The sequence below is a fragment of the Acanthopagrus latus genome, chromosome 6 (genome assembly GCF_904848185.1).
Source record: "Acanthopagrus latus isolate v.2019 chromosome 6, fAcaLat1.1, whole genome shotgun sequence".
NCBI classification, from domain to species: Eukaryota; Metazoa; Chordata; class Actinopteri; order Spariformes; family Sparidae; genus Acanthopagrus; species Acanthopagrus latus.
The window spans coordinates 26,660,375-26,687,774 of record NC_051044.1 but is presented as its reverse complement, the minus strand read 5'-3'; the positions used below and the strand labels follow the sequence as shown (position 1 = coordinate 26,687,774).

The following is a 27,400-nucleotide window of genomic DNA, read 5'->3' as shown; positions in this document are numbered from 1 at the left end:
AATTCCTGGCTGTGAATGTACTGAAGTTTTATGCAGTAGTGTTTTGTTTTTTTTTGTCTCTTATTCATATTGTTTATTTTGTTTCTATGCCTTTTATATGTATATTTTTATTATATAAACATATAGAAGAATATAAGTATGTATAGTATATGTCTATTAATTTGTCAACAGTTATCAGATATACTGTATGTTCAGGGGTCTGATGTGATTTTATTTTCATCCTGACAGCACCACCTTTGAAACTGCTGTTATTTTTAGCCATGCTAGCAGCGTGCCTCCTGGGACTGCACTGTCGGTCTGTCAGTCGGCCGGTCCAACACTCGGTCTTAACAAGCGTTGGATGGATTGCCATGAATTTGTACAGACCTTCATGGTGCCAGATCGAGGGATGAGTCCCGGGATGAAATTTGTGGGTTTGAGTGAAATATTTTGGATTGATTGCCATTAAATGTGTCAAAGACATTCATGACCTCAGGTTGATTTTTTTTTTAATCTTTAAACCTTTCACGTGCTGCCACCATAAGGCACTTGTCCAGCACTTAATGCAACAGTTAGCAGTAGTAAGCGTTACTCTGGTGACATGCTGCCCTTCCATGTATTTTAAGAACTGTTGCCACTCCTACATATTGCGACTTTAACCCCATTTGTACTTTGTGTTTGTGGTAATTAGCAAAAGGTAGCGTGGCACTGCACTCACTCTATCTGATGTAGCTGGATTTACCAGTGAATTAATGAATTTTAATATTTAGGCATGAAACATTTCTTTATGATCAATTTAAGAATATGTCATGAAATCAAAGATAGAAACTGATAAATACTTGAATAAATGATTCTATATTTCCAAGTCAAACATTTATAAATCTTATAAATGAGCTATTTGCAGTGTTAGGCTGTCACTGGGAGCATTTCAGCATACAGGTGTTAGTTTGTAACTCAAAGCACCGCTGAGCTCAAATTCAGCCTCACAGGGCCATTACTGTTAAATTGTCTTATTGGTTTAATTGCATTTAAAGAGTGACAGAGCAGTGCCACAGAAAACACAGGTGACGATTAACGCATCAATTACAATGTTTAATCACACAACTAATGCTACATGACAGTCATAATCAGTCGTATACAGAATTGTGTACTAAATTTGGGGCATCACACAGGACTCAGTCCTACTGATCAGCTGAAGTGAACTCACTTGTCTGTAGAAATGTGCCATGAGTTCTGCAAGCTGTTTCTTTGTGAAGCATTGATTTTGGAACACAACACAACCGTTGAGTCATGAAGCCCACATTCTTCTCCGTGATAACCCCTCTTGTTGTCAAATTAGTCAAACTGCCAATCAGTTCATTGTCAAATACTCGCACTGCTCACTCCTAACATCCCAGCTCGTGATGGAGTATGCAATCTCTGAAAGCTAGACGCAGGACTAACAAGTGACAGCGCTAATTTTGCCCAAGGACGAAGATGAAGGCTGATTCTCAAAGGAGAATCCTTGGTCACTTGTGTGCAGTGTGGAAATGCCAGCTGACAATGTGACCCTCCCCCCCATCTGTCTCGGGTAGCCACCAGAGAATAAACCACTGCGTATCAATTACACATGACAGCAGTGTAACACCTTAGAAAGGTTAGGCCTGGATACAGAGCAGCGCTCGCTGCGTCTCCTGGAAAACAAGAGGGACGTTCCAGCAAAAGTTAACTCTCACTCTTCTCTTCGACCATGTGCATAAAAATCGTTAATCTCAAACCAATCTGGGATCATCAGCGGTTGGCTGACAGATATCACCAGTGTTGCACAAACACAGTTCAGTTGTGTAACCTCAGGTGAGAAAAGGCCCTGAATGTAACAGAGGGCTTTGTTTTAGACACATGATAAGAACTTGGAAAAGCTTTTTAAGACATAAACTTAGCTTTTACATATGGTGTCTATACAAGTCTATTTCATTTTGTTACCTTTTTATCAAACTGTTTATTTTTTACTCTCATTATTGTCTACTGTTAAACTGAACTGTCCTTTGGGTGCTGTGACACAGAAATGTGTCCTTTTCTGGGACAAATAAAGGAATTCAAATGCTGATTCTGATTATTTCAACTATTTTAAAGGTGATTTCAAGGTTTTGGCTCATTAAACATGTTTTCACTGATTCCCTTTGTTGTCAATCATTTCTTCTTGCCATGCAGAAGTTAAGCTGTGGATTCAGAGGGAGAGTAGCAGCATTTTGACTGAACCCCTCCTGCCATCTGCTGGACAATTGACGTTACTGCAGGTGACTGAATGAAACAGGATATTTAATGAATACTCCTGCCTAGGGATGCTGATGGTGATGATGACGAACAACTGCAAGTGTGTTGAAAAAAAAAATCAGCATGAAAGACAGAAGCAAAGAAAAAAAAACTGAATAAATAGGTTAAGCAGAGCAAGTTGGTGTGACACTGTGAGGCACATTCATTTATCGTCTTCTAACAAGTAGCCCTCTCCTGTCTCACCCTCTCAGCAGTCTAGATGGAGCAGTTATCCCATGCTGTGCTGTATTTGTCTTTAATGAGCCTCTGCCCACTTTGTCTTCTCTGTGGCCAGATGGTCAAACCAAAAGCATTATAATTACAGCGGTGTAGTGAGGCGACGTCACCACCAGGGGGGGCTCGCCTGCAATCAAAGCACCGGAAGTTGCCGCTTCCCGGCTTGACGTTTCTGGGTTTTTTTCGCAGCTTCTCTGTTGCTGGTAGGAACTTCAGTGGACGGACTTTACCTCGGATATGAATGAAGACACGCGACTTGTGGATTTGAGCACCGGGCTAGAAAGTGTTCCCGTGTTGACTGAGAGGAGTTCAGGTGCTCGGACAGCTCCCACATTCCAGGTAACTTGAACGCGGCATGTCAGCAGCATGTAACGTTATGTGAACCCCGTGAGCGGAACACACGGGACCAGCTCTGCCCTGACAGGTAACGTTGTAAACATGGATTTATAAAAACGTGAACAATCCCCAAGTCCGCCATATTTTCGCTACTTCGTGGTTACTTGAACAGTGTCAGTGTCGTCATTCCAGTACCTTTGGCTGTAGATGTAGAATTAGTGTTGAAAATAAACCTCTGAATATGAGCTACAAGTTACACATAATACAGGCTATTCTTTGCTCCTCAAATGTGACTTTTTCCAACTGCAGACTTTTTAATTATTAGGTAAAAACCCAGGTGTTACTAATGACATTAAAGGTGCACTGTGCAGTTTTGGGTAAGCTCCTTTAACCAGAGGAGAAATATCTTTATTGCCTGTATCTTAAACAAACTAAATAAACAAACCTCATTTGTTTCCATGACTGAATAAACAAACCGACCTTTAAGGACCACACAATTTCATACAGTTTTATTTAGTTTATATGTGGCGGACCCTGCCACCTTTCTCGCTTTGTCAGTGTTCTGGGGACCTTATTTATGTCTGAGAACACCTTGTTTATCCAGTTATGGAAAAATAAGTAATATTTCTGAGTTTGTAGTACTACCTCATTCATATTGTAAATATTAAACACTTGAGTTCTAATATTGTGCCCCTTTAATGACCCCTGTGTTGTATTCAAGTGAGGCAGAGAGCCAGCAGTACCAGAACCCAGACACTTTAACAGCTAAAGGGAATTCAGCCATCAATATCCTTATTATACATAATAATATACACTGGATCATAAACCTGCATGTCAGTTAGATCCATACTCAGTCCACCAATCAAATGTGAGTTACAGTCAGAATGCGCTTTGAATTATGAATGTGCTCTGGGAACAGATGGACATACAGCTGATCCCAGCAGAGTGCCATCAGTGTCACTCCCTCTAATGTAAACACATACTGTGGCCTGACTGGCACTGTACATTCAACTATACTGTACTTCTCTACTGCATAATAATCATGATGATAATTGAGCTGATTATTCTCTAATATAAACACAAAAAATGTGTTGTTTTCAAAAATGTGTGACTACAATGCCTGTATGTACTGAGGCGGACATTTGTTTAAAAAAAAAAAAAAGAGGTAACTTACTAGCTCAAGTAAGAGGAGCACTAGAAAGCATCTTGACTTGAAACATCACAAAGGCTCTAGAAAAGGTAGTTAAAACTGCCCAGAACATCAATGGTACTATCTACAGAGCATCAGTGATATCAGTGAAGTGAGCTGTCTGCACAGGGCCCAAAGGATACTAAAAGACAACACCCACCCCTCCTCAGCTCTCCTCCATAAGTTTTTTTTCTCGTGTCATGTAAAGTGACAAATTACACTTCAGTGTACAACCCTGAGTTTAAGAATGACATTCGAATGTGCCCTAAACTTCAACGTTGTAAAAAATTAAAACTACTGTGATGCTGTTATTATGTACTTGTGCTTGTTCTAAAAAAAAAAAAAACATTTTTTTGTTAGTGTTGCCACTAAGCAAAAGGCCAGAAATACACTGTAAGAAAAGACATCGCTGGCATTTGTTAAGAAAACATGAACATACTGTAAACGATAATTACAATGCATGTTATTTATCATTAAGATGTTACAATAATTAAAAGAAAGAAGTCTCGTTGTTATTGAAAGAAAAGTTAATTTTAGAGTCTCATTCCCAACTTGTCTACTAATGACACCTTGGTATTGTAGGAGGAGTCTGCTGCGCCAAGGCGTCAGTTTTGAACAAGTTGAGAATGAGACTCTTCTCAAAAATCGTCATGAATGAAAAATACCCTGTTTCACCAGGAGATGGCACCAAATCACTACAGGCTACTGCCTCGTGTATGACCACAGTGCAGGGAATCAAAAAGTCAAGAACCAATGGATATGCCCCAGATAACACTCCTGCATGCAACCAATTAAAAAAAAGAATTGAAAAAAACCTTGGAGACATTCAAATCGTATCACTGAATGTGGTAAAACTATAGTTAGGGTCTCTTATCTTTTCTTTATTTTCTTGAATACATGTTAAGTTTAGTCACAATCTCATGAAGCACAAGGCAGCATCTAAAATGTCTTGTTCTGTGGATGAACAGTCCATAACTCAAATTTACATTCAGTTTACTACTCAATAAGACAAACAAAACCAGGAAAACGTTCACTGTCCAAAATCAATAAATCCGCTAATATACACCTTTTTTTTTTTTTTTTTTTTTTCCAACAATCCCTCAAATGTGGACTTCAAACATCAGGATATTTTACAGATCAACAACAAACTGTATCTAAAATGACATCAGTGCACTGAAACTGTGAACTTGGATGGGGGTGTTCATTGGGGTTCATATCGGTGATAGGCCAATATCCTTTGGGCTTTACAGTTTATCAGTTAATAAATACTTGGTATTATTATTTAAAGGTTTGCTAAGTTTGTTGTCTTTGTCATTTTTCAGTATTCCCCAGAAAATATCCAGGGGCCAGGATGCACTGTTGACCCCTCTGAGGTCACCCTTCCTGGATGCTCCTGCCTCTCCCACTCCTGCCTCACAGAGAGCTGCTCCTGCCTGCAGACACATGGGCGGGCGTACGACACCACCGGCACGCTGCTGAACCTCAGCAGGACAGAATCTGGTTACAGCTCACCTGTGTTTGAGTGCAACGCCCTCTGCACCTGCAGCGATGCCTGCACTAACCGTGTGGTGCAGACGGGGCCGAGAGTCAGACTGGAGGTTTACAGCACCGAGAACAGGGGGTGGGGAGTCCGGACACTGGAGCCAATCCCCCACGGGATGTTTGTGTGCGAGTATGCAGGAGAGGTGATCAGTTTTGAGGAGGCTAGACGCAGACAGCTCGCCCAAAGGTCTGAGGACAATAACTACATCATTGCCGTACGGGAGCACGGGGGCGGGGGCTCCGTCACCGAGACGTTTGTGGACCCCGCCGTGGTCGGAAACGTAGGCCGCTTTCTCAACCACTCCTGCCAGCCCAACCTGTACATGCAGCCGGTCCGTGTGCACTCGGTGGTCCCCAGGCTGGCGCTGTTTGCTGGACGGGACATTGATGCACAAGAAGAGCTGACGTTCGATTACTCAGGAGGATACAGTAACCACCCTCCTGCAGAGCTGCCGTCCACTCAACGTGACGCTGCCGTAAAGGCCAGTAGGACAGAAGGACTCCAGAGGAAAGAGTGCCTCTGTGGTGCCAGCAACTGTGCTCAGTTCCTGCCCCTGGATTTATCTATTCTCAACTGAATGTTTGTTTGATTTAAATAAAACCTTTGGTAAAGCCTGTTGCAGTCTCTCTTTATTTTTTGTTTAACAATGCGTACTTCTCTTTGTCTATTTTCAGTTTCCCCCGTAGTGTTAAATCACTCATTAGTACAAAACAATGCAACATGTCGGTGGCTCCATACCAGCAATCAGCTGGATGAGTCATGTCTGCGCCAGTCATTGTTTCCTGTTTGGTTCCCCCTGGTGTTTCCTGAGCTGGCACTGTTTCCCACTCAGTGTAAGATGATGCAAAACCAGATCTCAAGGCAGAAAAACAAGTCTTATTTTTCTGAGAGAGGAAACATGTTGACATTCCTGTCCGTTCCATCACTTCTACAATCCGTTTCATCTGACGGGGGAAACTTGGTTCTGTGTGGGACATTTCCCATCGGACTCGCAGTCTCGCAACTGTAATCTTGGCCTGGCACTTGTCCTTTTTCTCACATGACACATGAATCTGGAAGGGCAGAAGCATCGTTTGCGCTGACAGAGATGAGAGGGGTGCTGTTTAATAGGTTTCTTTTATTAGCCACGTAGGCCACAGAATTGATCTTTGCACCTTCAGGACTTGCCAAACCTTGAAATACGACTTTGTGTCGAACACAAACAAAACATCCAAATTCTCAGTAAAAGTAACAGCTGTAATGTCATGTTTCCATCAGCTTGACATTTCTTTTCTGTCTTCATGCTACGCAGCCTCCCCTTGTAGATATTCTCAGCTTTCCATCGCGCTCAAACCTCCAGAGGGGTGGGAGCAATTAAAAAGGGCCAGGGGGGATTTTTTTATATAGAAACCGACTTTATTCCCCTGTCAGAGGAGGGGCGAAGGTGTCCCACTTTAATGTGACCATTCTCAAATCAGGACCTTCTCCCTTCAATCTGCCCCGTTTCCAGTCTAGACCTGCTTTGATCTTATTAATATCCACATCTGGGTTAATTAGGATGGAGACCGTGTTTCATCCAGAAATGGGACCAGTGCTCCAGCCACAGTGGGGCTGAGAGAGACTAAATGATGGGGGGAGATGGAAGCCCTCTGCCGATCGGAGACCTCTGTCAAGTTGATTGGTTTCTGTGTCACCCAGTGGAGAGGCGGATGGCGCAGGATGTTGTTGTGATCTATATTTTCTCCTCTGTGAGGGTTACCTGAGATGTCTCGCTTTTCATCACGGACTGTTCATTGCATTGTACCTGATCTGATGTTCACTCATGTTTTTACAGTAATTAGGAAGCTAAATGAAACATCTGGTTAGCTTCACCAAGCACCAGACCTGCTCTGTCCTCAAGATCAAAATCCACCCGACAGGACCTCTGAGGCTCTAAAGACCTCTCTAGTATATAACAAGCTTTCAACAGGTTCATCTAAGTAGCTTATGGCGGTTCACCTCATAGATATATATACGTAGATGCCACATTAACCGTTAACCTGTTGCCGAGGTAAATAAGTGTGTCCACCATTTTGGATGTGGCAGGTTTAACTGATTTTATCCTTTTATATTCAGTGATTTATATTCATTTAGCTGTTGGTAATGACAATCATTGAGACAAAAAATGTCTGTAAATCAAAATAAGACACTGCAACTGGCAGTGAGTCTGCTTTTGTTTTAGCAGGGAAGTGATAAACTCCACTGACAGAACAATTATACACAATTGTATACCATAACATTGCATGGTAAAAAAAAAGTAAAGTTGCAGGATATTATAAATATGCACCTTTATTATGCGAGTCAGGTGTCCATGTTTAAATGTTTATTAAATCAAACAGGCTGTCAGTGGACAGGGACATGTGGTAACACTGGTATGGTCCTTTAAACATGCTGACACATCTGTCTGTTACTGCACCTTATGTGGACTTGTGTCTTTATGGCCACTAAATTTCCCCTCAGGACAAATAAGTATTTAATTTTGAATTTTATCACTTAGTCCTCATATGATTTTGATCAACTGATGTAATAGATGCATATTTACAACAGTAACTTACTGCTGGTAGGCTGTTCTCTTTGGCCTACCTCAGGACAGAGTCACACTATTTTTTTCCCCATTTCCAGTCTTAACATAAAGCTAAGCTGAGAAGCTGCAAGCGGTAGTTTCAAATTGAACAGAGGTCAGTAGAGCGAATCAGTATGTATGACTCTATAAGTAACAGAATGACTGACTATCCCTTTAATCTTCTCCAAGTGTTACAGAGTTTGACTGGGTACCTACGTCAGTAGAGTGATCTGAAAAGGAAAAAGAAAACAACACTTACTGACATCCGCAGAGTGTCTGATACACCCTCTGTCTGAGAGAAGGAACGGTCACAGCAGTAGAAAACGCAGAGTTTTTATAACAGTCCCTTTACAGTAGTTCATATTAACGGAAATACAGTGCTGCCATGAAGAGGAAGCCGCTTTCTGTTAGCAGTGGCTGTGGCCTTGGAGAAACTAGGACAGAGATTATGCAGAGAAAAAAAAAGAGATACAGAGGCATTTCTCAAACCAAAGAATGGAAGTGTATGGGAAGTTCTGGGTCAAGGTTTCTCTCTCCAGCATCAGCTAAACTGTGTGTATACTGGTTGAGTATTTTACCTCTGCAACATATTCAACATTCAATTTGAGGAGATGAAGCAGCCCTTGATCTTAAACTATCTGCGGCCCCCTCTTTGTTGTACCTTCCTGATAAACCACATTCCACCGGCCTTTCAGCAAATCTCCGACGAGCACAACAAAAAAGAAAAATTCTCTCTTCAAATCTGACGTGACTCGCGTCATTTTTGAGACAGATGTCCCTGGAATCCCCATGGCAACCAGCAGCGTGTACAGGGGGTGATTTGGACGGCGGCGGTTGGTTCGGAGGTGCACGACTGTTGAAAACTGGGCGGCAGCTGAACGGATCCTTTTCGCAGGATGGTCACCTAGCAACTAGCAGTTAATCATGTGAGGTGAACTTCCCCGCTGAACCCCATCCACACCCTCGAAAAACAAACAGCGTCAAAGCCTCCCCTGCCATTTTGAGATGGTGTTTTTTAGGCGTGGCGGCACACTGTGGGTATCGCCTCCTGGAAAAAATAATTCAGCGAAAGAAAAATTAATGTTTTTAGAAGAATAAATGACCTCGTTGTTTGAATGGTATCGGCTGCACATTTTGCGCAGTGGTGGCTTTGACTTATGAAGCATAATGTTTTAGCCTTGTTGATCTTGCTGTTAACAAAACCCACAGAGCATTGAGGTGGCACAGTTGCTCGGTGTGTAGAGCATGAACCCCATGTACAGAGGCCATCCTGTGGCGGCCTAGGGTTCAAGTCCAACCTGTGGCCCTTTTCTGCATATAATCTCCCCTTTCTCTCATCCTGTTTCCTGCCAGATGTCTGAACTACTCTGCCAATAAGGCCAAGAAAATATTTCCAAAAATATATGATCAAAATGTTTCATTTCAGAGAGAGCTGGACATGAATACATAGTTTATGTTACGTCTATGTTGAAGTTCTGTCACTTTTAGTGCTCCACACCCAGGGCTTAAGCTAGGCCACATTTAGCCCGAATACAAACAAAGTGGTGTCTTCTCATTAAGCTCTCACGGGAAATCAAATAAGCCTGTTTCTCAAAATGATGAACTGTTCCTTTAAAGCAAATGAGTTAACATAAACCTCTTAGTTGGGAGATAAAACAGTGTGCTATTACCCTGAAATCGCTGCTCGTGGCTTCAGTAAAGGTCGCATAGTCTCGCTTGAAGATTTTCAATTCTTGTAAATGAGGTGTGCTCTGAATATGAGATCCCTCCGTTGCAGCCCCGCAGGCCCATTTAGGCTAATAAGACTTTAACCTGGATATCTTGCCAAGTGTCTCCGGAAAGGACACAAAGCTGCGGATACACACTTATACTTATGAGAGCCATGTATCACATTGATAAAGGAGTGAGACACTATTTTAGGCTGAGTGACCAGCGGAGAAATTACAACTGGCAGGCCATTTGTGCAAAAAAAAAAAAAAAAAAAAATGGAGCACCTCTCTTATGAGGGAGCAGATGTCCTTGCCTTGAGACCTGCAGCCAAATAAGAAAAAAAATACAGCTTCTATCTGCTGGGTCTCAGCTGCTGAAGGCATTTCAAAGTCCAATTCGAGAAATGTCTTTCATCTCGTGACTGCACTGTGATGTAGGCTGATAAGAGAAGAAATACTGGTCCAAGTCGCAATCTGCAGACCAACGGGTTAATTACACCTTCTGAGGGATTTGATCCATCAAAAACTGGAAGTCAAAACAGATGAGCTCACTGCTCTTCAAAGCAGAATTTCAAGCTGTTTTTTGTTTTGTTTTGTTTTTGAGAAATTTGACTCTGGCATCAACACACCCTGTCCTGTTATGACACTGCATAATGCATAATGAAGCAGGTGTTATCTTGCCGCCTCATGTCATAGTTAGAGGAAGGGGATGTCAATGGGGTTTTTCAGATCGGCTCCTCCCCTCACAGATGTTGAGTTAAATTTGGTCCTCGACACCTGCAGAAGGCTTGGCAGGAAGTTCTGGAGCCCGAGAGGAGCCGCCTCCGCAGCTGCTCTCACCACTGATCACTACACATACACCAGTATCTTAACTACACCTACACTATGTTTACACTGCACACATTCTTTATTAAGTCTTTGGGGGGGTACATCTACAGTCGGCGGTATTCTTCAAGGCGGCTGAGAAGAGACTAGGAGCAACGTATTTAAAGATGTAAAAAAGAAAAAGGGAAATGCGATACATTTCAAAATTTTATTGATTATATTTTAACAAATATTAAATAACACACCTAAAAAGATTGTCGAAGGGTGCAGATGAAAAGTGTCCGTTTTCCTAAAAAGCATTATTATGATTATGAATTAATCATTTTTCAATGTTTGTCTCATCTATAAATTATTGTTTTGTTTATCTCTGTGTAAGAACAGTGAAGGTTTGTTTCCAGCTTCTACCATTGTTTGAGAGCCATTAGTATAACGCTGTTGGTGTCACACAGTTCCTGTGCTTCATCAACATCACGAGTCTTGGTACTTGCCAGTTTGAGGGGAAAAAAACAAGAAAATGGATGATTTCTACAGCATGCGCACAACATACTGTGCTGTCCAAGGTTAGCTAAGTGGCCGACGTTAATGTCAACTACAGGTTAGCAATGTTAGCGCCAGCTCCCAAAAGTGTTAGCGAGCATTAGCTGCAACTAACCGCGGACCACTGGAAGGGGCAGATGATTTCTTTTTTTTCTGGTGCCTCTAGTTACTTTACATTCAAGACAAGGCCAACGTCTCTAGGGCCAGTGTCTCAAAAACTTTGCAACTCACACCAAAACAATCTAGATGGATACATGGCACGACAAACATTTTAGTAGCATTTTGATTTTGGGGTGAACTGTCCCTTTAAGAAGCTCATGATGATGAGTTTCATAATCACCTAAGGTATTTTTACCAGGATTAGTGTTGATTTAATCACTTTCATGACGTTCCGCTGCTATCACAACCTTGTGCAATGACCGATCCCACTGGGACTATGTGCTTGTTGGTGTCTGGTCATGCTCTCGGGCGATGCTGGAAAGACGCTCACCGTGCATTCAGGCTGAGACCAATCATGTGTGACCTGTAACACTTGAGGATTTTTAAAACATGTGCAAAAGCTCCCAGATAAAAAGTCAATCCCAAGAGTTTCTGTGCAAACTAAGCTGTGAAAATCCTATTACCGGTCCATTCTCACCTTTGCAGCATCTGGCACAGGCTTGGTCTTCATCCTGAAAATGTGATCTCTATTATTTAGTTATTATGTTATTGCTATATTAAGCAGCTGCATTTCATTGTGTCAGATTTGTTTAATCACGGATACTGCAACCAAGTAAATCAACTTAAAAATGATTATAAGTGCATCCAAGTCAGAAAGATGCTCATACATGTATGTAGCTTTCATGTGTATATGAACAATATAGCATGTACACAGACTGAGGTAGGTTATTAAGTGCAGTGAAAGTGTGGCCAGGGCTCCTCCAACCCAGCTGATCCTATTGGATTACAGTACCTGCAGTTAAAGCAGCTTACAGAAGCAGTGAGTTCAGACTGCTGCCTCCTTGGCTATTGTTCTCCTTCAGCGGGATTAGCTCATTTACTCGAACAGCGTTTAAGCAGCAACAATGCTCAAAAACTACTCATACCCGTCTCTGCAAAATCAGACGCCTGGCGGATAATTTCACCGGCATATGTGCTCGGTCTGGCATATTGATTACGCCGTAACCAAGGGGATGTGCTGAAGTGATCCTCCCCTTTGTGCACAGTGCTCGTGAAGAGGGGACTAGCTGAGAACAGCTGGGTATTTCATCAATTCTCATTTCCATACACCACCTGTTGCAAGAGCCGGTCAGGCAGATGAAGTGTATTACCGCTAATACACACTTTTCATCCAGTCGCATCCAAGATGCAGCATGGAATGTGAGAACTTATTTTCCCTACATTGGTAACAAGTTATGGCACAAAATCACAAGGCCTAATTAGAATATCTCTGCAGCTGGTCTAATCAGATTATTTCCACTGGGAATATGCAGGCCATTACACCAGCATAATTGTCTTTTATTTTTAGTGAGGTAGATTTCTGCCTTATACCAGGGTGCTGTACCAATATCTGTTGTCTTGCAGGCAGGGCAGTAGGTGCCACCTCGCTTTTATGAGTGAGCATCGGCTAAAAATCAACTAGAAGGCTGCACGTACATGAAAATGTGGAACAGAGAAAGTCTTCACTGTGTCTTAATCTTGCTCCTGATGATTCAGCTGCATGTTCTCATGTACCCCTTCTTGCTCAATGGTGGCCTACAATAGCAGCGCAAAAGAAGAAGAGAAAGCTGGTGACATGCGAGTGGCACTCCGCTTCCTCATCTCCGAGTCCTGTGTGTGTGATCTGTGTGAAGTGAGGTACGGTAAACCCCTCAAAACTCTGACAGTGGAAGTGACTCGACTCCACAGGGACAGGATGTCATTAATGGATTATTAATGACATCACATCCCTGTCACAGAGTCCAAAAGGCTGGCAGACAGAGAGGATAATAGACTGTTGTTTGGATGACCTTCCTCTCACACTACGCTGGAAGGTCCTGTGCTCGGTGAGGGATCGCGAAGTGTGTCTTCCAGTTGCACGCGCTGCATTCTGATCCCCAGAAAGCCTTGGCTCAATGTTCCTGCTGCCAGAGCTCCGGTAATAGAGTTTGAATTGTCAAATGGAACAAATTTACGCAGAGTATACAGCTGTGGATGTGAGGTTGCTAAAGTGAACAGAAGTCCTAGCAGTGCTCTGTTCTAATGAGCTATTATCTGTGTGTCTTGCTCCCAGTGGCATCATGTCTTCAGTGGTTCACTGTCCCAGATCCAGGACTGCAAGTTAGAGGCCACCACATTGTTTATAGAGTTCTATCGAGCTCTCCGCCTCTCCTCCTAACACGGCTAGACTTGATGCGGATTTAGAGGGGCTTAACAATCTCTGACATGAAATCAAGACATAATGAGGAATAATGAAAACACAAGAGACTCTTTGTTCCTAATATATCTAGCTCCACTCTGACATTTCCTGATGAATGCGAGGATTCGTTCGCAGGCATGGCCCACACAGAGGACTATGGGCGCCTCAGACAAGAAAACTACCAACCATTGTGCCCACACATCGTTGCTGCTCAGGGAAGGCCTGAATCTGCACATGAGAATACTCGCTCTAGCACATGCACAATGATGAATCTCACAATCTGTGCACCCACACAGATGGTGGCTGCATTTTGTCATCCCTCCGTCTGCGGTGCAGTCCAGGCATGCAGATGCTGTGTTCATTAATTTGTTAGTCATTTTGTCAATTCCGTTTGGAAAATTCTAAGTCAGCTGTAAGTCAGACAGCCAATCAGGATGAATCACCTCTCCCTCCCACTAAACTTGTGCTTTGCTCATGACCCACACAGAGAGCACCGTCTCCCCATCCATCCCATCTCCTGTCTATCTATATCAGGGGTTGTTGACTGTCATCGTCGTGCATTGTATGGGGAGAGAGCCCTCTGGCAGCAGAGAAATCTTCAGGTTAGCGCACGTTGCTATAATAAAACGCTGCGCAGAATAGGCAGAGAATAAAAGAAGGGCTTATTTTTATCAGATCATGTCTGACATCAGAGTTGCTGCAATTCACAAACACAGCAGCAGCTGTGCACTTTTATATATATACAGTACAGCCCTTTTTCCCACTCTGGTTGATTGGTAGCCAGTCGTCTGTACACTGTATCCATGACAACCGAGTTCTCAGTGATTTGTATTCAACTTCACTTAATGTCAAATGTAACCAAAGCCTGGAAATACTTTTTTTTTTTTTTAATGGAATATAGGTTAGTTATTGTGATGTCACTGCATGTAGACACACATGTTTGTATCAGACAAGGATGCTGAGCACTTATCCTTCATCCTCCCATTCACACTCAACAAAATGAATAACACAGTCTGTTTTTGCACAAGTGCATTTGGACGTACTTTTGGTATCTTTTGTGATATCAGCTGATAATAATGACTGATTGCATAACCAGTATAGGGGAGAGCAGCACCACATGAATGATCTAGTCTAATAATCTAGTCTTCTTTTCCACTGCATCATACCACAACTGGATCTGTCATCAGAACAAGGAAAACTGTGCATTAGAACATTAAAACTTGAATCACAGAGGAGAAGCTTTTACAGCGTGGCAATTTACATCTTAAAAACCTCACCATGCCTGGTGAAAAGCAGATGTGGATTGTTGAAAAAGAGGCGAAGCACTTTTATGGAAATAGCCACTTGTGTACCCCCACTTACTCCACTCTGATTTCCCCCCCAGATTCTGTAACTAAGAAACCATATTAACAGCTCAACAGCCGATTTGAGTCCAATTTTATGGATGAAAGTGCACTTTTTCTTCCAGTCTCTCTCAGTTGTTTATATTGCAATTAGGAATAATTGTGAATAATGATGCTTTTACACATTTTCAAATGCTGCCATCCACTTTATACAGGCTTTCACGGAGAAACTGGAGGTGAGCCGGTTTCTTGTTTTGGAAGAATTTACAGGATCACCTTGGGAACAGTGTGCCCACACTTTACTTTATTAATATGGCAATTTATGTGTGAGTTCAGTATCTGAATATTTTAGTACAAGGCCTGTTCTAATTCAAGTAGCTGAAACTGTCACAGTGTGATTTTATTGGGTCAATTTCAAATAAATCAGATCACTCAAAGTTATGAGACTACAAGAAGCACTATCTGTACGACTATGGTGCTTAAACCCTGAAATATTCAACAATCGTCTCTTTGAAAGAAAGAAAGAAAGAAAGAAAGAAAGAAAGAAAGAAAGAAAGAAAGAAAGAAAGAAAGAAAGAAAGAAAGAAAGAAAGTGGCTGAATCAGTGTTTTTGACAGGAGACTAAACACACAACAGAGTCTTTATCTCGAGTCCTTTCACACTTTGACATGCACAGCATGTTGCCCTCTTTGTAAGGCGGTATGTGCACTTCTGTTCTTGACATTATATACATGAAATAATGTAGACACTGACAAAAACCTCTAGTCACATGGATTTGATCATCCTGTGACATGTTCACTACAGTCCACAACATGTCTGTAGACAGACATGATCGCAGGGAAGCTGGGAGCATCTCCTCTATTCTCTTCTCCTCTATTGCCATCACTGGATGACTGAAGTGTCAGCTACTTGGGTTTCAGAGGAGACTATGATTCAATTAGTCTACAGCTGCTGTTCTGTGAGGATGTACTTAGGCGCAAGGGTGCTTTGAGGTAAATGCTAATGCCGACATGCTTACTCGGTCAGAATGTCAATGTTGGTCCAGTGTGTAAAATTAAAGTGAAACTCTCACCAAAAAGCAAACTAAGCTTTATCTGTGAATGTATATGAGTCAAACCTTCGTGTAAAAGCATAATTATGACGAAAGGGGCACTTTTAAGATTTACCATAGTTTCATTTTCGGACAAGCTAATTTTTAATGAGAGTGCATGGGGCACTCATATGCTAGCATCAAAATTGCTATTTTTAAAACACTAAGAAGGCTCGCGACAACATGAAACTTTGCTTGTAGTATCACCAGGGTGTGACCTAACAGGAAGGAGAGTAATGGTGGACCAAGTAATGGTGGAGGGATCAGGTCCTCTCTCATGCCCATCAATGTTTCTACAGTTGCCCATAACAGAAAAAACTAAACCTGGCTCTAAAGAGGGCCTATAGATTTTCGTATTTTTAGTAATTTCCTTATGAGAGGATGAGACGAGGGGTCTTCAGTTAGTTGCAGTCTTTAACCTCACTGCTAGATGGCACTAAATCCAACAAAATGGACCTAAACAGGTTAATCTTATTTGCTATGTTTCTTCTGTTCTTCCTATTTGTTTCTGTTTAAGCATGTTTTGAATAAAAACTCCATACTAAATCTAATCTAAAACATACTGATGCAAGAAGGCATCATGTTCCCCACCTTATTTTGTGCGCTCGTAGTATTAGTATGCACTTGGTTACATGTTTGCTAATAAGCAATAAATACCAAGTACAGCTGAGTTTTAGGGGAACATTATCAGTTTTGTGGGTATTTGGTCTTAAATCAAAGTACTAGTCTAATGGGAACTTTGAATGATGATTGGTTCTGGAGGAAAAGTCAGAGGATCCCTTACGTCATAAGATGCATCCTCTGGGAACCATGAGTTTCTATATTACACACTGATTATCTATCCAACTGTTCCTGAGATCCATCAGTCCATATCAATAGCTCAGTCAATGAAGGCCTGATAGACTGACGGCCATTGCATCCCTGGAGCCAAAACAATATCTTTTAACTTAATGCAGTTATTATCATTAGTTTATTATTTTGTTTAAATAACATAAGATAGAATAACATTACACAAAACAATAGGGATCGATAAAGACATCAATGCCTCTTTGAAGTGTATAATCTTTTATCATAAACACTGCAGGTGAAGGCGCTGCTAAAAACGCCTGAGGAACTTCATTACCCAGAGAGCTCCGCTGCAGTATAAATAGTAACGAAAGGGGCGTTCCCTCGGTGACATGTGGAGGAGGTAAGAAGAGGATTGTTGCCGAGGACGCATTCAGCTGTCAGAGATAACGCCGCTCAGCCTGCTCTTACCTGGAGTTTCACCACCATGGACTTAACCGAGGATAGCGCTGTGGAAATTATCCTGTGCTGACCCACTTCTTCACACGTTTGTCTGCCTCTGTCCGTCTTTGACGCCTCCTTTCCTATCTGCCAGGTAAAGTCCCTCTCCATCCGTAGTTTTTTCCAGCGAGGTTATTGTTCATTTAGTCACTGAGCCGAGCATCCCTGTCAGGAAGTGGCCCACGCGCTCATTTGTTGCTGTTGTAGAGCTGACGCTCGTGCGATTAAAGAAAAACGAGGCGACTTGACATTTAATGTAGCTAGCAGAGATGTTCGTGTCTCATTTCTCACCACAGAAATCATTTTTAAAACGCTGAAATATGTCACAAGACGTTAAAATCACGTGAGATGTTATGGAACAATTGGGTACAGAGCAGAATACAAACTTTACATAATGTATGTGCTGTGCTTTGCTGGGAGTGGAGTGGTGCGGGACATCTGACTCTGGGTAAGTTAGGCTAAATATGACCTTCAGCTTCATACGCACACATTTATTTTGACAGAACATAAACATATTTAGTTTAAATTGGCAAATTGTGTGCTTTCGTTGTTTTTAAGACGTCCCCCTTCGGTGGCACAGCTGCTGCATAGTGTAAGTACACGTCAAAGTTATAGCTACATTTCTGGCAAAACGTCTGTGGTTTGAACGAAAACATCATCTTTGGCAGTAGTAAGAGGATTGACCGCGTTTTAAACCACTTCACCCCTGTTCGTGCTGTTGAGTGCTTTCATGCAGGCTTTGATTCTCTCAACTTGGAAACAGACTCAAGGGTGGTGACCTAAATTGAAGGTGTATTGGTTTCACACACAGCTAACAAAAGCACTGTGCACGGAGAAACCTTATTTCATGTTCTTTGCAGGATTTCATTCATTGTCATTTTGTGATGATTCAGTGCAGGTGCTTTTTCCCATATTTGAACAGTCATAATAAGATGATTAGTTAAGCACTCCTTCATGGTATCTGTTAATTGTTTAACTTGCTATTCTAAGTGAAAAGGAGAAAAACACATTTACAAGATGCACAGGACACATCTTGCTTGGCTTTATAGCTCAGTTATTTATGTCTAATGTAAAAAATATCAGTTACTCCACAATTGTTATTCACGGTCTTACAGTAGGTGGTGCTCTGAGGATGGGCTAAAAAACATTCAGATGCTCCAAACCAAACAAACTCCAGCAGCTGCAAAGTCCAGAGTCCAGAGATATTATTGCCTCAGTATTTCAACATGTGATCCAAATATGATGATATCAACAGTGTTATGTCATGTGTCATGTTAGGAGAATACCCTAATCCATACTCCCAGTATGGGACCACTTTTATACCTCCCAAAATCTGAAGTTCATGTCATCCCAGACGCTGTAGAAATGTGCTCATATTTGGACATACATGACAAAAACAGAAGATGTATCAGGTATCTTCAGTATAATATATGTCCTCATGAAGTATACCGAGTCCATATTTGACCCTTATATGGCTCTTATCAACGGAACTCAGAATATGCATCAGAAATAGTGCGTATTCTCCAGAGAACCTCAGAGATACGCAATCATAATATATCTGCATTCTGGCCCTTTTGTCGGTCAGTGAATGTTTAGTAATAACAGTCATTGTTGATAATTTAATTGACCATCTGAGTGAAATATTTGACAATAGTTCCAAGTGTGTAATCTGTCTGACTGACTGCTGTAAAGACCTCTGGTGTCAATCTATTGCAGGTGTAGACCAACCTGAGAAACCATGTCGGACAAAATGTCCAGTTTCCTCCATATTGGGGACATTTGTTCCCTGTATGCAGAGGGCACCACCAGTGGATTTATCAGCACTTTAGGGTAAGTCTGCTTGTTGTATGTGTGACTGTTTTACCACCTCCACTTCCTCATGACTTCACGCTGCAGGATTCTAGGTGAGCTCACTAAACTGATGGAGCTTCAGATAATATTGTTCCACTGTGCAGAATACACAACTATTATACAATATAGGCTCCAGAATAAACACACTAACTCATGTAATGATCTACACGGTTGTTTTTTTAGCCACGGACATGACTGTGCTGAGTTCATGGGGAAGTTTGAGAGATGGATCCACATAATTCTATCCATTTTCATGTCTCCATTATAGACTAAATGAAGGAATAAACTAATGTTTTTGTTTTTGGTGTTGTTGGTAGTTGCTTCTCTTGGGAAGATGGAAACAATCCAGTTATCTTTGCGATGGCAGTGGCAACAATAATCCAACTCACAAATCCAAGAGGAAGAGGGTTGTCTGTTCGAACTTTAGAGTCAGGCTGACCTCCTCAAAATGAATCTGGACTGTGCGCTCCTTCAGATGTTTGTCTTGTGTAATAAGCAGAACCTATTTGTATATATTTAACAACAACATTCAGAGCTGTGTCTTGGGGTGTTGTAAGAAAAACATATTTAACACAGTTGGCAGCTCCGTACAAGTATGCTGTCAACCACACGTCATGTTCTTTAAAATCAATGTTTTGAGAGGAGAAACATTTCAAGCTTTTTTTCCCTCAACTTAAAAGTTAATGACTACCAAATGCATGTGCCTCATTTGCTTTTGTGGACATTGACTGCAGTCACATGTCTATTTTCACTTAGTCTGATGGTTTTGATTTATTAATGAATACGGGAAAGTATACTGAGTCCCTCTTCATAACACTGTCTCCAAAATGTTGTAAATAAAGAATAAGGTAGTCTTATTTGAGAAGTGGTGGATCCTGCAGTAGTCACAGCCTTTTATTTCCTTTTCTATTGTGTGCTCGGTTGGCACTCCGGATTCAAATTACCCTGTCTCTTCCTGCTGCATGCTGAACACCATTTATTTAAGCACTTGACTTCTTCCCTCCTCCCTAATTGTAGGCAACGAGTTAAAAGTGCATCTCATTATGTACAAATTTAGCAAACCTTGACATACTATTGACTGTCAGAACAGAAGCCTAAACGAAGAAGATGCAGCCAGAGTGAGGGCAATCATTAATGTGATTTTCCCTGTCCAGCATGTGACAGCACGTCCGGCCTGTCAGGCTCCATTCTTTAGATTGTCTTTTCTTGCATCAAGTCTATCTCTTGCTATTTTCTCCCCCAGAGTGTTTGTTTTTCTATTCCAAGGTGAAAATGAGCACAGCATCTGTGTTATTGTCCTCTTCTTCCTAAGTGCTGCAGTCATCCTGCTCCTGCCATGTCACTCTAATATTTGCTACTAACCACAGGCCGTGCTGAGCCCTTCTTGCCAGCTCTCAGACACCATGCTCTTTCACAGTTTAGCGTTGTGCGTCACCCACCATGGCAACAAATGTGTGCACAGCTTTGAAGACTGCCACCATGACAGTGCTCGTTTGTCAAATTTCCCACCTCATATTGCTATGCCCTGTAATCACCTCCCACCCCCTGCCAACCAACAGCGCTCCTGTTCAAGAAAAGAGCTTAGAGGACAGTCAGAACTATAAATAGCATTATTGTATTAGGTGTTTTGCTGTCAGCATACTGAGTGCGACCTCTGAGAGATAGCTGCAACCACCTGGACCACTGCTGGCTCAGAGTGGATGCCACCAAGGGTCTTGATGCTGGGAGACAGGGATGTAGATATGAAGCTACATCCAAGAATTTGAGAGGAGGTTTCTTCATGACCTTGGAAATTGATGACCATTGAAAGTCCTGTTCTTTTTGGACCGCTGCCTAACAGTACATCAGTGTGATCAAGGCTATGATTCTCTATTGGATTGCATGATTTAGGCCCGATAAATTATAGGCCTGATAATGGTGGATTGATATTAACAGCTATCAGCCACTAATGACCATGCCAATTAATATTGTTTTACGTATGAAACCAAATTGTTTTTCATTTACTTACAGTAGGTGGTTAAACACCACCCAAGATGATTTCATTGGTTAAAAGTGTGTGTTCCCCATACCAGAATAAAAATTGATGTAGCTAGACCCCTCTCCAGCACTGACATAGTGCGTTTCGCAGTCTCATTGATTTAACAGTTTCAGCATCTATACGCTAGCTGTATGTGGCAGTATACATCTTTGAAATTGGTTTGCCATTAAACAGAGGAGAAGAAGAACAAGCACAGCACATGCTGGTTGCACGCTGGGTAAAGCCACACAGTGTAGGATGGACCCAAACATTTGGCTGGTGTGGTCTTTTTTCTTTTTTCTATTTTTTCTTTACAGTTTCTGAGGAAGACACCACAGTTCTCATTTGCAATACAATTTTTACAAAGGTTCTAAATATAATGAAATGATCTTAAGATTTTCAACACAGCAAATCTTAGAGCTATGGAATATTAAAACATCCATCTTTGGTCACTTCCCTCAGGTGTGCATTAACTACAGGGTATGAAATGTTATAGATATAACAATGAAGAATGATCAGTCATCTTATTAGGTGGTAAGCATGAGAAGCAGGTGACGAATGGTTACAGTTACTGGCTGAGGGAAATTCATATCATACCTTCCTACTTTTTATTTTTATAGAGGAGATTCTCTGTACTTTCTACCATCATCATGACAGTGCGCCTGCAGTACAGTGTATACTGCATGAGCTATAAAAAGATGTAACTGACTGGACTGGCTAGAGCCTCCTACTGAAGTGTTGTTTTTGTGCTGGTCTACTATCTCATAGTATTCCCAGGGGTTTCCCTAGAATTCCTTGCTATGATGGTGCTATCAAGTTCAAACAAGTGTTTTATCAACACATTTTGTTATATTATCTGGAAAAATTGCAAGGTAAGTTTAATTAATGTTGCTACTGAAGAGGTAGCACTGTTGATGAATTCTTTGAGGAAGGCCCTGAGTCCCCTGTTTTTGTACAATGATGGTACAGTCTATCACTTGTGCTCCAGTTTAGAAAATCCCTAACCTCATCTCCTTCATGTGTTTCTGCTATACCACATAGTTTTTCATAATGAGCAATATAATTAGGCCATAATGCAGACACAATGAGCTGGTACTTCTAAATAAACTGAACAGTTTTTATGTCCAATAAAGGTGCCCTAAGGACTTTTCTTATAAACATCATTACATGGTGTTAGTCACCAATACTCACCAAACATTTGCAAATCCATCCATCATTTCCATGTTTGCTAGCTTCTGTGCTAGCTTCCTTTGCTAGCACATTGCTTGTGGAATAGTGTGACACCATTGACAGGACTGTCCACTGGTTTCTATTAGCTAAGTTATTATTCTCATTAAGGATTCTGTTACAACATTATTATCAGTATGCTCTAATAATTGTTCATGTATTGTAAACGAAAGTCCATAGAGCTGTATTGAAGTTTAAAGTCTATTTAAGGAGCTTGTGTGTTGAGTGATTGACTCATCATTAATGACGGCTGTGTCCCCAGGCTTGTGGATGACCGCTGTGTGGTACAACCAGACACAGGCGACCTCAACAACCCACCCAAGAAATTCAGAGGTAAGGTCTCAAAATCACATATTTCTTACTTAATGATATCTTGATGTTTCTGGTATAATTTAGGTTTTTATGTTAAACATTATTTTAAGCTAATAAAATATGTTGGATTATTTTCCTGAAATATTTATTTTTTATCTGATGTGCTCCCAGCTGCTCTTGCAGAAGGGTCAGATAGGCATTGGACTCCCTAAACTTCAAGGGAAAAAATAGGGTCAGGCGAGTAAATCAGAAATGATGCAAAGACAAATGCTTCACATGAACTATCCTTATCCAACAGTTGCATGGTACATTACAGATGGTATCTATCAAGAATCTGCAAAAGGAATTCCCATATGTTGTGTCCGTTGAAAGATACAAGCCAAGATGAGACAGACTCAGATAAATTACTCAATAATGATACAAACTTGTCTTGTCTCAGTATTTGATAAAATCATCCTAATGAGGCTATACAGGTTTAAAAACTGGCTTTTACAAATTTGTATGTAGTTTTTGATTTGTTTTTTTTCTTTATTTACATCAAGTCCAAATGTGGCCCTGGAGACACCTATTGTAGTGGGAGGTGTTTATATTTCTGCCTGTGGACAGATTTTTATCACCATGATAAAGTCATGCATGCAAGATGCAGTAATCTTTACTGATGTGGAATTGAGATCAAATGAAGTCTGAGTTTGATGATGAGAGTGGTCTGTGCAAGGCTAGCAGAAGTTGGGGGTATGAAGTAGGAAAGAGATCTCCTAGCTGATGACTGTCAGTGATCTGTAATGGACCATCATGCAATCGTTTGTTGGCTCCAACCTAGTTGCGGACCATTGTGTCCTGGTTTCAGCCATTCCTGTCCTGTAACACATTACTGTATGTAAAACTAAAGGCCATTTTGCGATTGGGATCGCATCAGCTGGAAAGCAGGTGAAATTGGTGAACTGTACCATGTTTAATGCTGTACATTTTTTGTATTAAACAAGAGATATTCAGCAAAACATATATATGAATGCTAACATAGTTTCGAAATTGGGAAATCTGTCAGGATGGTTATGCCTTTTGAAAAAAATTATACAGATATGCTCACTTGGAAGGAAATGAATGAAAACATTTGGGACATTACTCAACCAGCTGATCCTCATTACAGAAATTGATCTTCATCTGACCAGCTGACAAAAGGTGTAGATAATATAGCAGCCACTGAGTGTATCAAATTGGCAGCCAGATTGTACAAAATTAATTTCTAGATGTTTTGGCAGGTTTCCGACGGAGGTCTTTAGTAAATTTGAGAAAGTGAAATGACACAGTTGTCAATGTCATATCCATTTACTCGGATCAATATGCCTTTCAAACGGATTCAAGTCAGTTGACCTTATTATAAGCGGAAGCCTTGCAGTGACTTATTTACCATGTACCTGTCTTTGTCATAATTGGTGCATTCATACTTGCGTGTACCAGGAAGAGGGTAATGAAGAGACTCACTGAGTGGGGGACTGTTTTCTTTGAGGTACTACTTTACTGCAACATACATTTGTAAATGCATTGTCCCATGGTGTGCTATTGTGTATCATTCATTTTGGACACAACATGAAGTAAATCTCTGAATCAAATTATTTAGAATGAAGCCTCACATGACAAAAATGCAGATACTACTAGGAACATTTAGCCTTTCAGACAGTCATTTTAACAGCTTTGTTTCTTTATATCGATGTGAAATGAATCAAAACTCCACTTGCTTCTAACAAATGTATTAACAAAAGTAGTAACAGACAGTATTGTCATAGGTTGTATACGTCTCTGAGCTGGGACAAGGTTTCAAAAGTTTGGTTTTCAGGGTTTCGGACTCTCAAACAGGTAAACTATGATATCTCAAGAAACACGACTAGGTCAGACCTAAAATAAGGTTTATGATCAATGTGCCTTATTGTGGCCAAATTTTTACATGGATAGTCAGTGGTTGTGTCTTTGTGAATTTCTTTCATCTTCAATTCTCTGGAAGCTTTAGTATGGTTGGGCGATGTCTGCTGTGTTGGCATATGATGATCTCTACAGTGAAACATTGTGATGGACGATGAGATGTGTTGTGTATTATCTCACCACTGTAGCCACCGTTGTTTCCAACCATTGCTCTGACATGAATCTCAAAGTGTCTCAGCCAACAGAGGAAACTCCTGTTACGACTGACATACATTCCTGTGCCAGGTTTAAAAGCATCCTCATCTCTGCACCACATGTCCGTGACTTATCTCTGTTCCGCTTCATATGCATAAAACAACTTTGGCTGACTAGCCAAGGAAGCTAAGCTAAGAAAACTGTGTTTAAAAATGGCATGACTGACAGAACCAGCGGCTAGCGGGAAAAGAAACACTGCTGCCGCAAATGTAACCGTGTGTCATGGGAAAATGATGAATGGGACATGGAGACGTAATGTGCACTGAGCAGCGACATACTTTAATTTCATCTCCCCACATATCGCAAACAACATCATCTCTCGCCCTATGCCAACCTTGAGGGGACACGCCTCTTAATTGTACTCTCTGGTGGAGAACCGTTATGGGGAGAACAATATTATGTGGTCAGGGATTCATAGTTGGATGATGGCATCGATCATTGGTCCAACCCTAGGTCTGAGTATTTTTTGTTCTTGAAGTGTACTAAAGTCACATATCAAATGTGTGTGTGCGTATATATTGTGTATATATTGGCTTTTGCTCCAGCTCTGGTAGTTATAATGTTCCCATGGAAATGGCTGAATTATATTTTTAGTGATGAGTAAGGTGTGCTGATTTGAGCACATTGTAAATGTCTAGTTGGCCAATCAGATTGCTTAGCCGGAACTACTTGTTGTATAACAGTGCACTCCATCTGCCTCTCAGTGTATAAAGATTTGTTTTCTCTCCTCTGCTCTACTGGACTGTTACAGTGCACAACTATTGTCTCCACTTCTCACAGCAGTTGGTTCTACTGTATATCCTTCCCCCATGGTGAACATCGTAGTTGTACTTTTTGTGCCATCTGTGCATTGTGATGATTGAGCTCTGACACACTGGTGAGGTATGAAGTGGTTATTGATATCTGTTGAGGTGGTAGTGTATTGTGGGTGCACACCCAGTGGGTTATGGATTATACTGCTTTGCCCTTATCCCACTAGCAAGAGCGCTGAAAGGATGTGCCTATGTTATTTACACAAAGCTGGATTATCTGACTATGATACAGTACCTTGAAAAATATTGATATTCTATACCATTTTTTTATTCCTGGGTCAAAGTTGTTGCTAACTTTGTGGCTAACCCATGGCTAACCCTGTTCACTGTAACCTGTGTGTTGCAAGCAATAAGAGTCGCACATGCCTTTTCTTTTTTGCAACTTGTATAACACATTTTCTTCGAAAAACATCATATTGCAAGGATGTTGGTCTTGCAATATGTTGTAGCGAAGAGCGGAGACCATGATGTGTGTCAATTCATATTTAGAATATTTAAAATTGATAATTATTGAAAAAGACATATTTTTGTCAACCTTAGCCTTTATGAAATAGAGCACTGGTTAAGTACTGTAGCTCCAGATTTGATGAGTATAGCCCTCTAAGCTGCAGGCGTACTGGTTCTTCTGACTAGCTAAAGAAAAAGCTATTTTGGGATTGTCTGGTCTGAGTCTTATGGTGTGAAGCCAGTAGTAATAGCCTAAGGGCTGAGCCTATGCTCCTAGAAATCATCGCAGACCTAATGTTCATATATCACAAGTGTTCCTGTTTTTCTTATCACTGGGTGTATCACTGGAAATAGTGCTTTGTAAAGAAGCAGATGTTTTATTGTTGTGATAGTCTGTCAGTGTGTGCTCTATTTACACCATTTTGCAGTTCAGGTGATTCACTGCTCATTGGTTCACAGCAGGTGACAAGTTTGGCATTACACATGGATTTTTCCTAGAACTTGGACAGCACTAACATGGCTGCCAGACCGAAACACATCCTGACGTTAGAACAGCATGGCGTGCCCTGCTGGAGCTTCATCAATGCATGACCAGTAAAGGTGTAAACAATTTTATTTTCTACAATCTTAGAGTGACTTCATAGTCATTCACTCATACCACTGAAATGAATAAGTAGTATGAATAGTCAATGAGATACTGTAAGTGTGTTTAACACACACTCAATGGACATCCTGATCGGGTCCATTGAGAAAAGGGCAGGAATACGATCATTTAAATAATTACTTTTTCTCTGATTAATTTAAGTGATGGAAATAGACAATTGAGCTGGTTGGATGTCATGATTTTTGGGATATTGTTACACAGACATTTAAAATGATTGGGCGCAGTTTTTTTGCTGATGAACCTGTACACTTTTTTGGAGAAATATTGCTATTAAATGTCCAGGAGAATAGTATCTCTGAAACACCTGGTGCATAAACGCTGCAAATGCAAACTATAACTCATTGTGTTACCTGTTGCTGGCATTAGTGGCCCTGTACATTAAGATTTTCTGTAACAAGAAGAGTTGTATATATTGGCTTAAAAGCAGATGGGTAACAGTGCATTATGCATTTAAACAAGGCAGTACCTTTTCATTTCAGCATGCAAAGAATCAACTTCACTTGTCTGTTTCTAACTGTGCAATTCAAATCATATTCAAAGCTGTGGTTTAACACCACAGAAGAGGAGCAATAA

General features: G+C 41.1%; 2 protein-coding genes across 12 annotated transcripts in view; both read left to right on the top strand.

Moving 5' to 3' along the window:
* Nucleotides 1-2,660: 2,660 nt before the first annotated feature.
* Nucleotides 2,661-6,192, top strand: setmar (SET domain and mariner transposase fusion gene). The gene is made up of 2 exons (XM_037099631.1): nt 2,661-2,847; nt 5,356-6,192. The coding sequence occupies exons 1-2, from the start codon at nt 2,746-2,748 to the stop codon at nt 6,151-6,153; spliced, it is 900 nt and encodes a 299-aa protein (XP_036955526.1). The 5' UTR covers nt 2,661-2,745; the 3' UTR covers nt 6,154-6,192.
* A 10,983-nt stretch (nt 6,193-17,175) lies between these two features.
* itpr1b (inositol 1,4,5-trisphosphate receptor, type 1b) overlaps nt 17,176-27,400 on the top strand; it is an 87,119-nt gene continuing 76,894 nt past the window's right edge. For 10 of the 11 annotated variants that reach the window (XM_037101276.1, XM_037101275.1, XM_037101274.1 and 7 more), the window contains exons 1-3: nt 17,176-17,419; nt 19,042-19,155; nt 22,683-22,753. In XM_037101276.1, the coding sequence (XP_036957171.1) occupies nt 19,064-19,155; nt 22,683-22,753 (163 nt within the window). In that variant the 5' untranslated portion in view covers nt 17,176-17,419; nt 19,042-19,063. Of the gene's footprint in view, nt 17,420-17,549; nt 17,774-19,041; nt 19,156-22,682; nt 22,754-27,400 lie in introns of those variants that run through there. The other variant, XM_037101267.1, reaches the window with a different exon arrangement.

Excerpts from the sequence above, each read along its gene's own strand:
- setmar (XM_037099631.1), top strand. The coding sequence starts at position 2,746 with ATGAATGAAGACACGCGACTTGTGGATTTGAGCACCGGGCTAGAAAGT. Across the intron at positions 2,848-5,355 it reads GGACAGCTCCCACATTCCAG|TATTCCCCAGAAAATATCCA; the intron begins GTAACTTGAACG and ends GTCATTTTTCAG.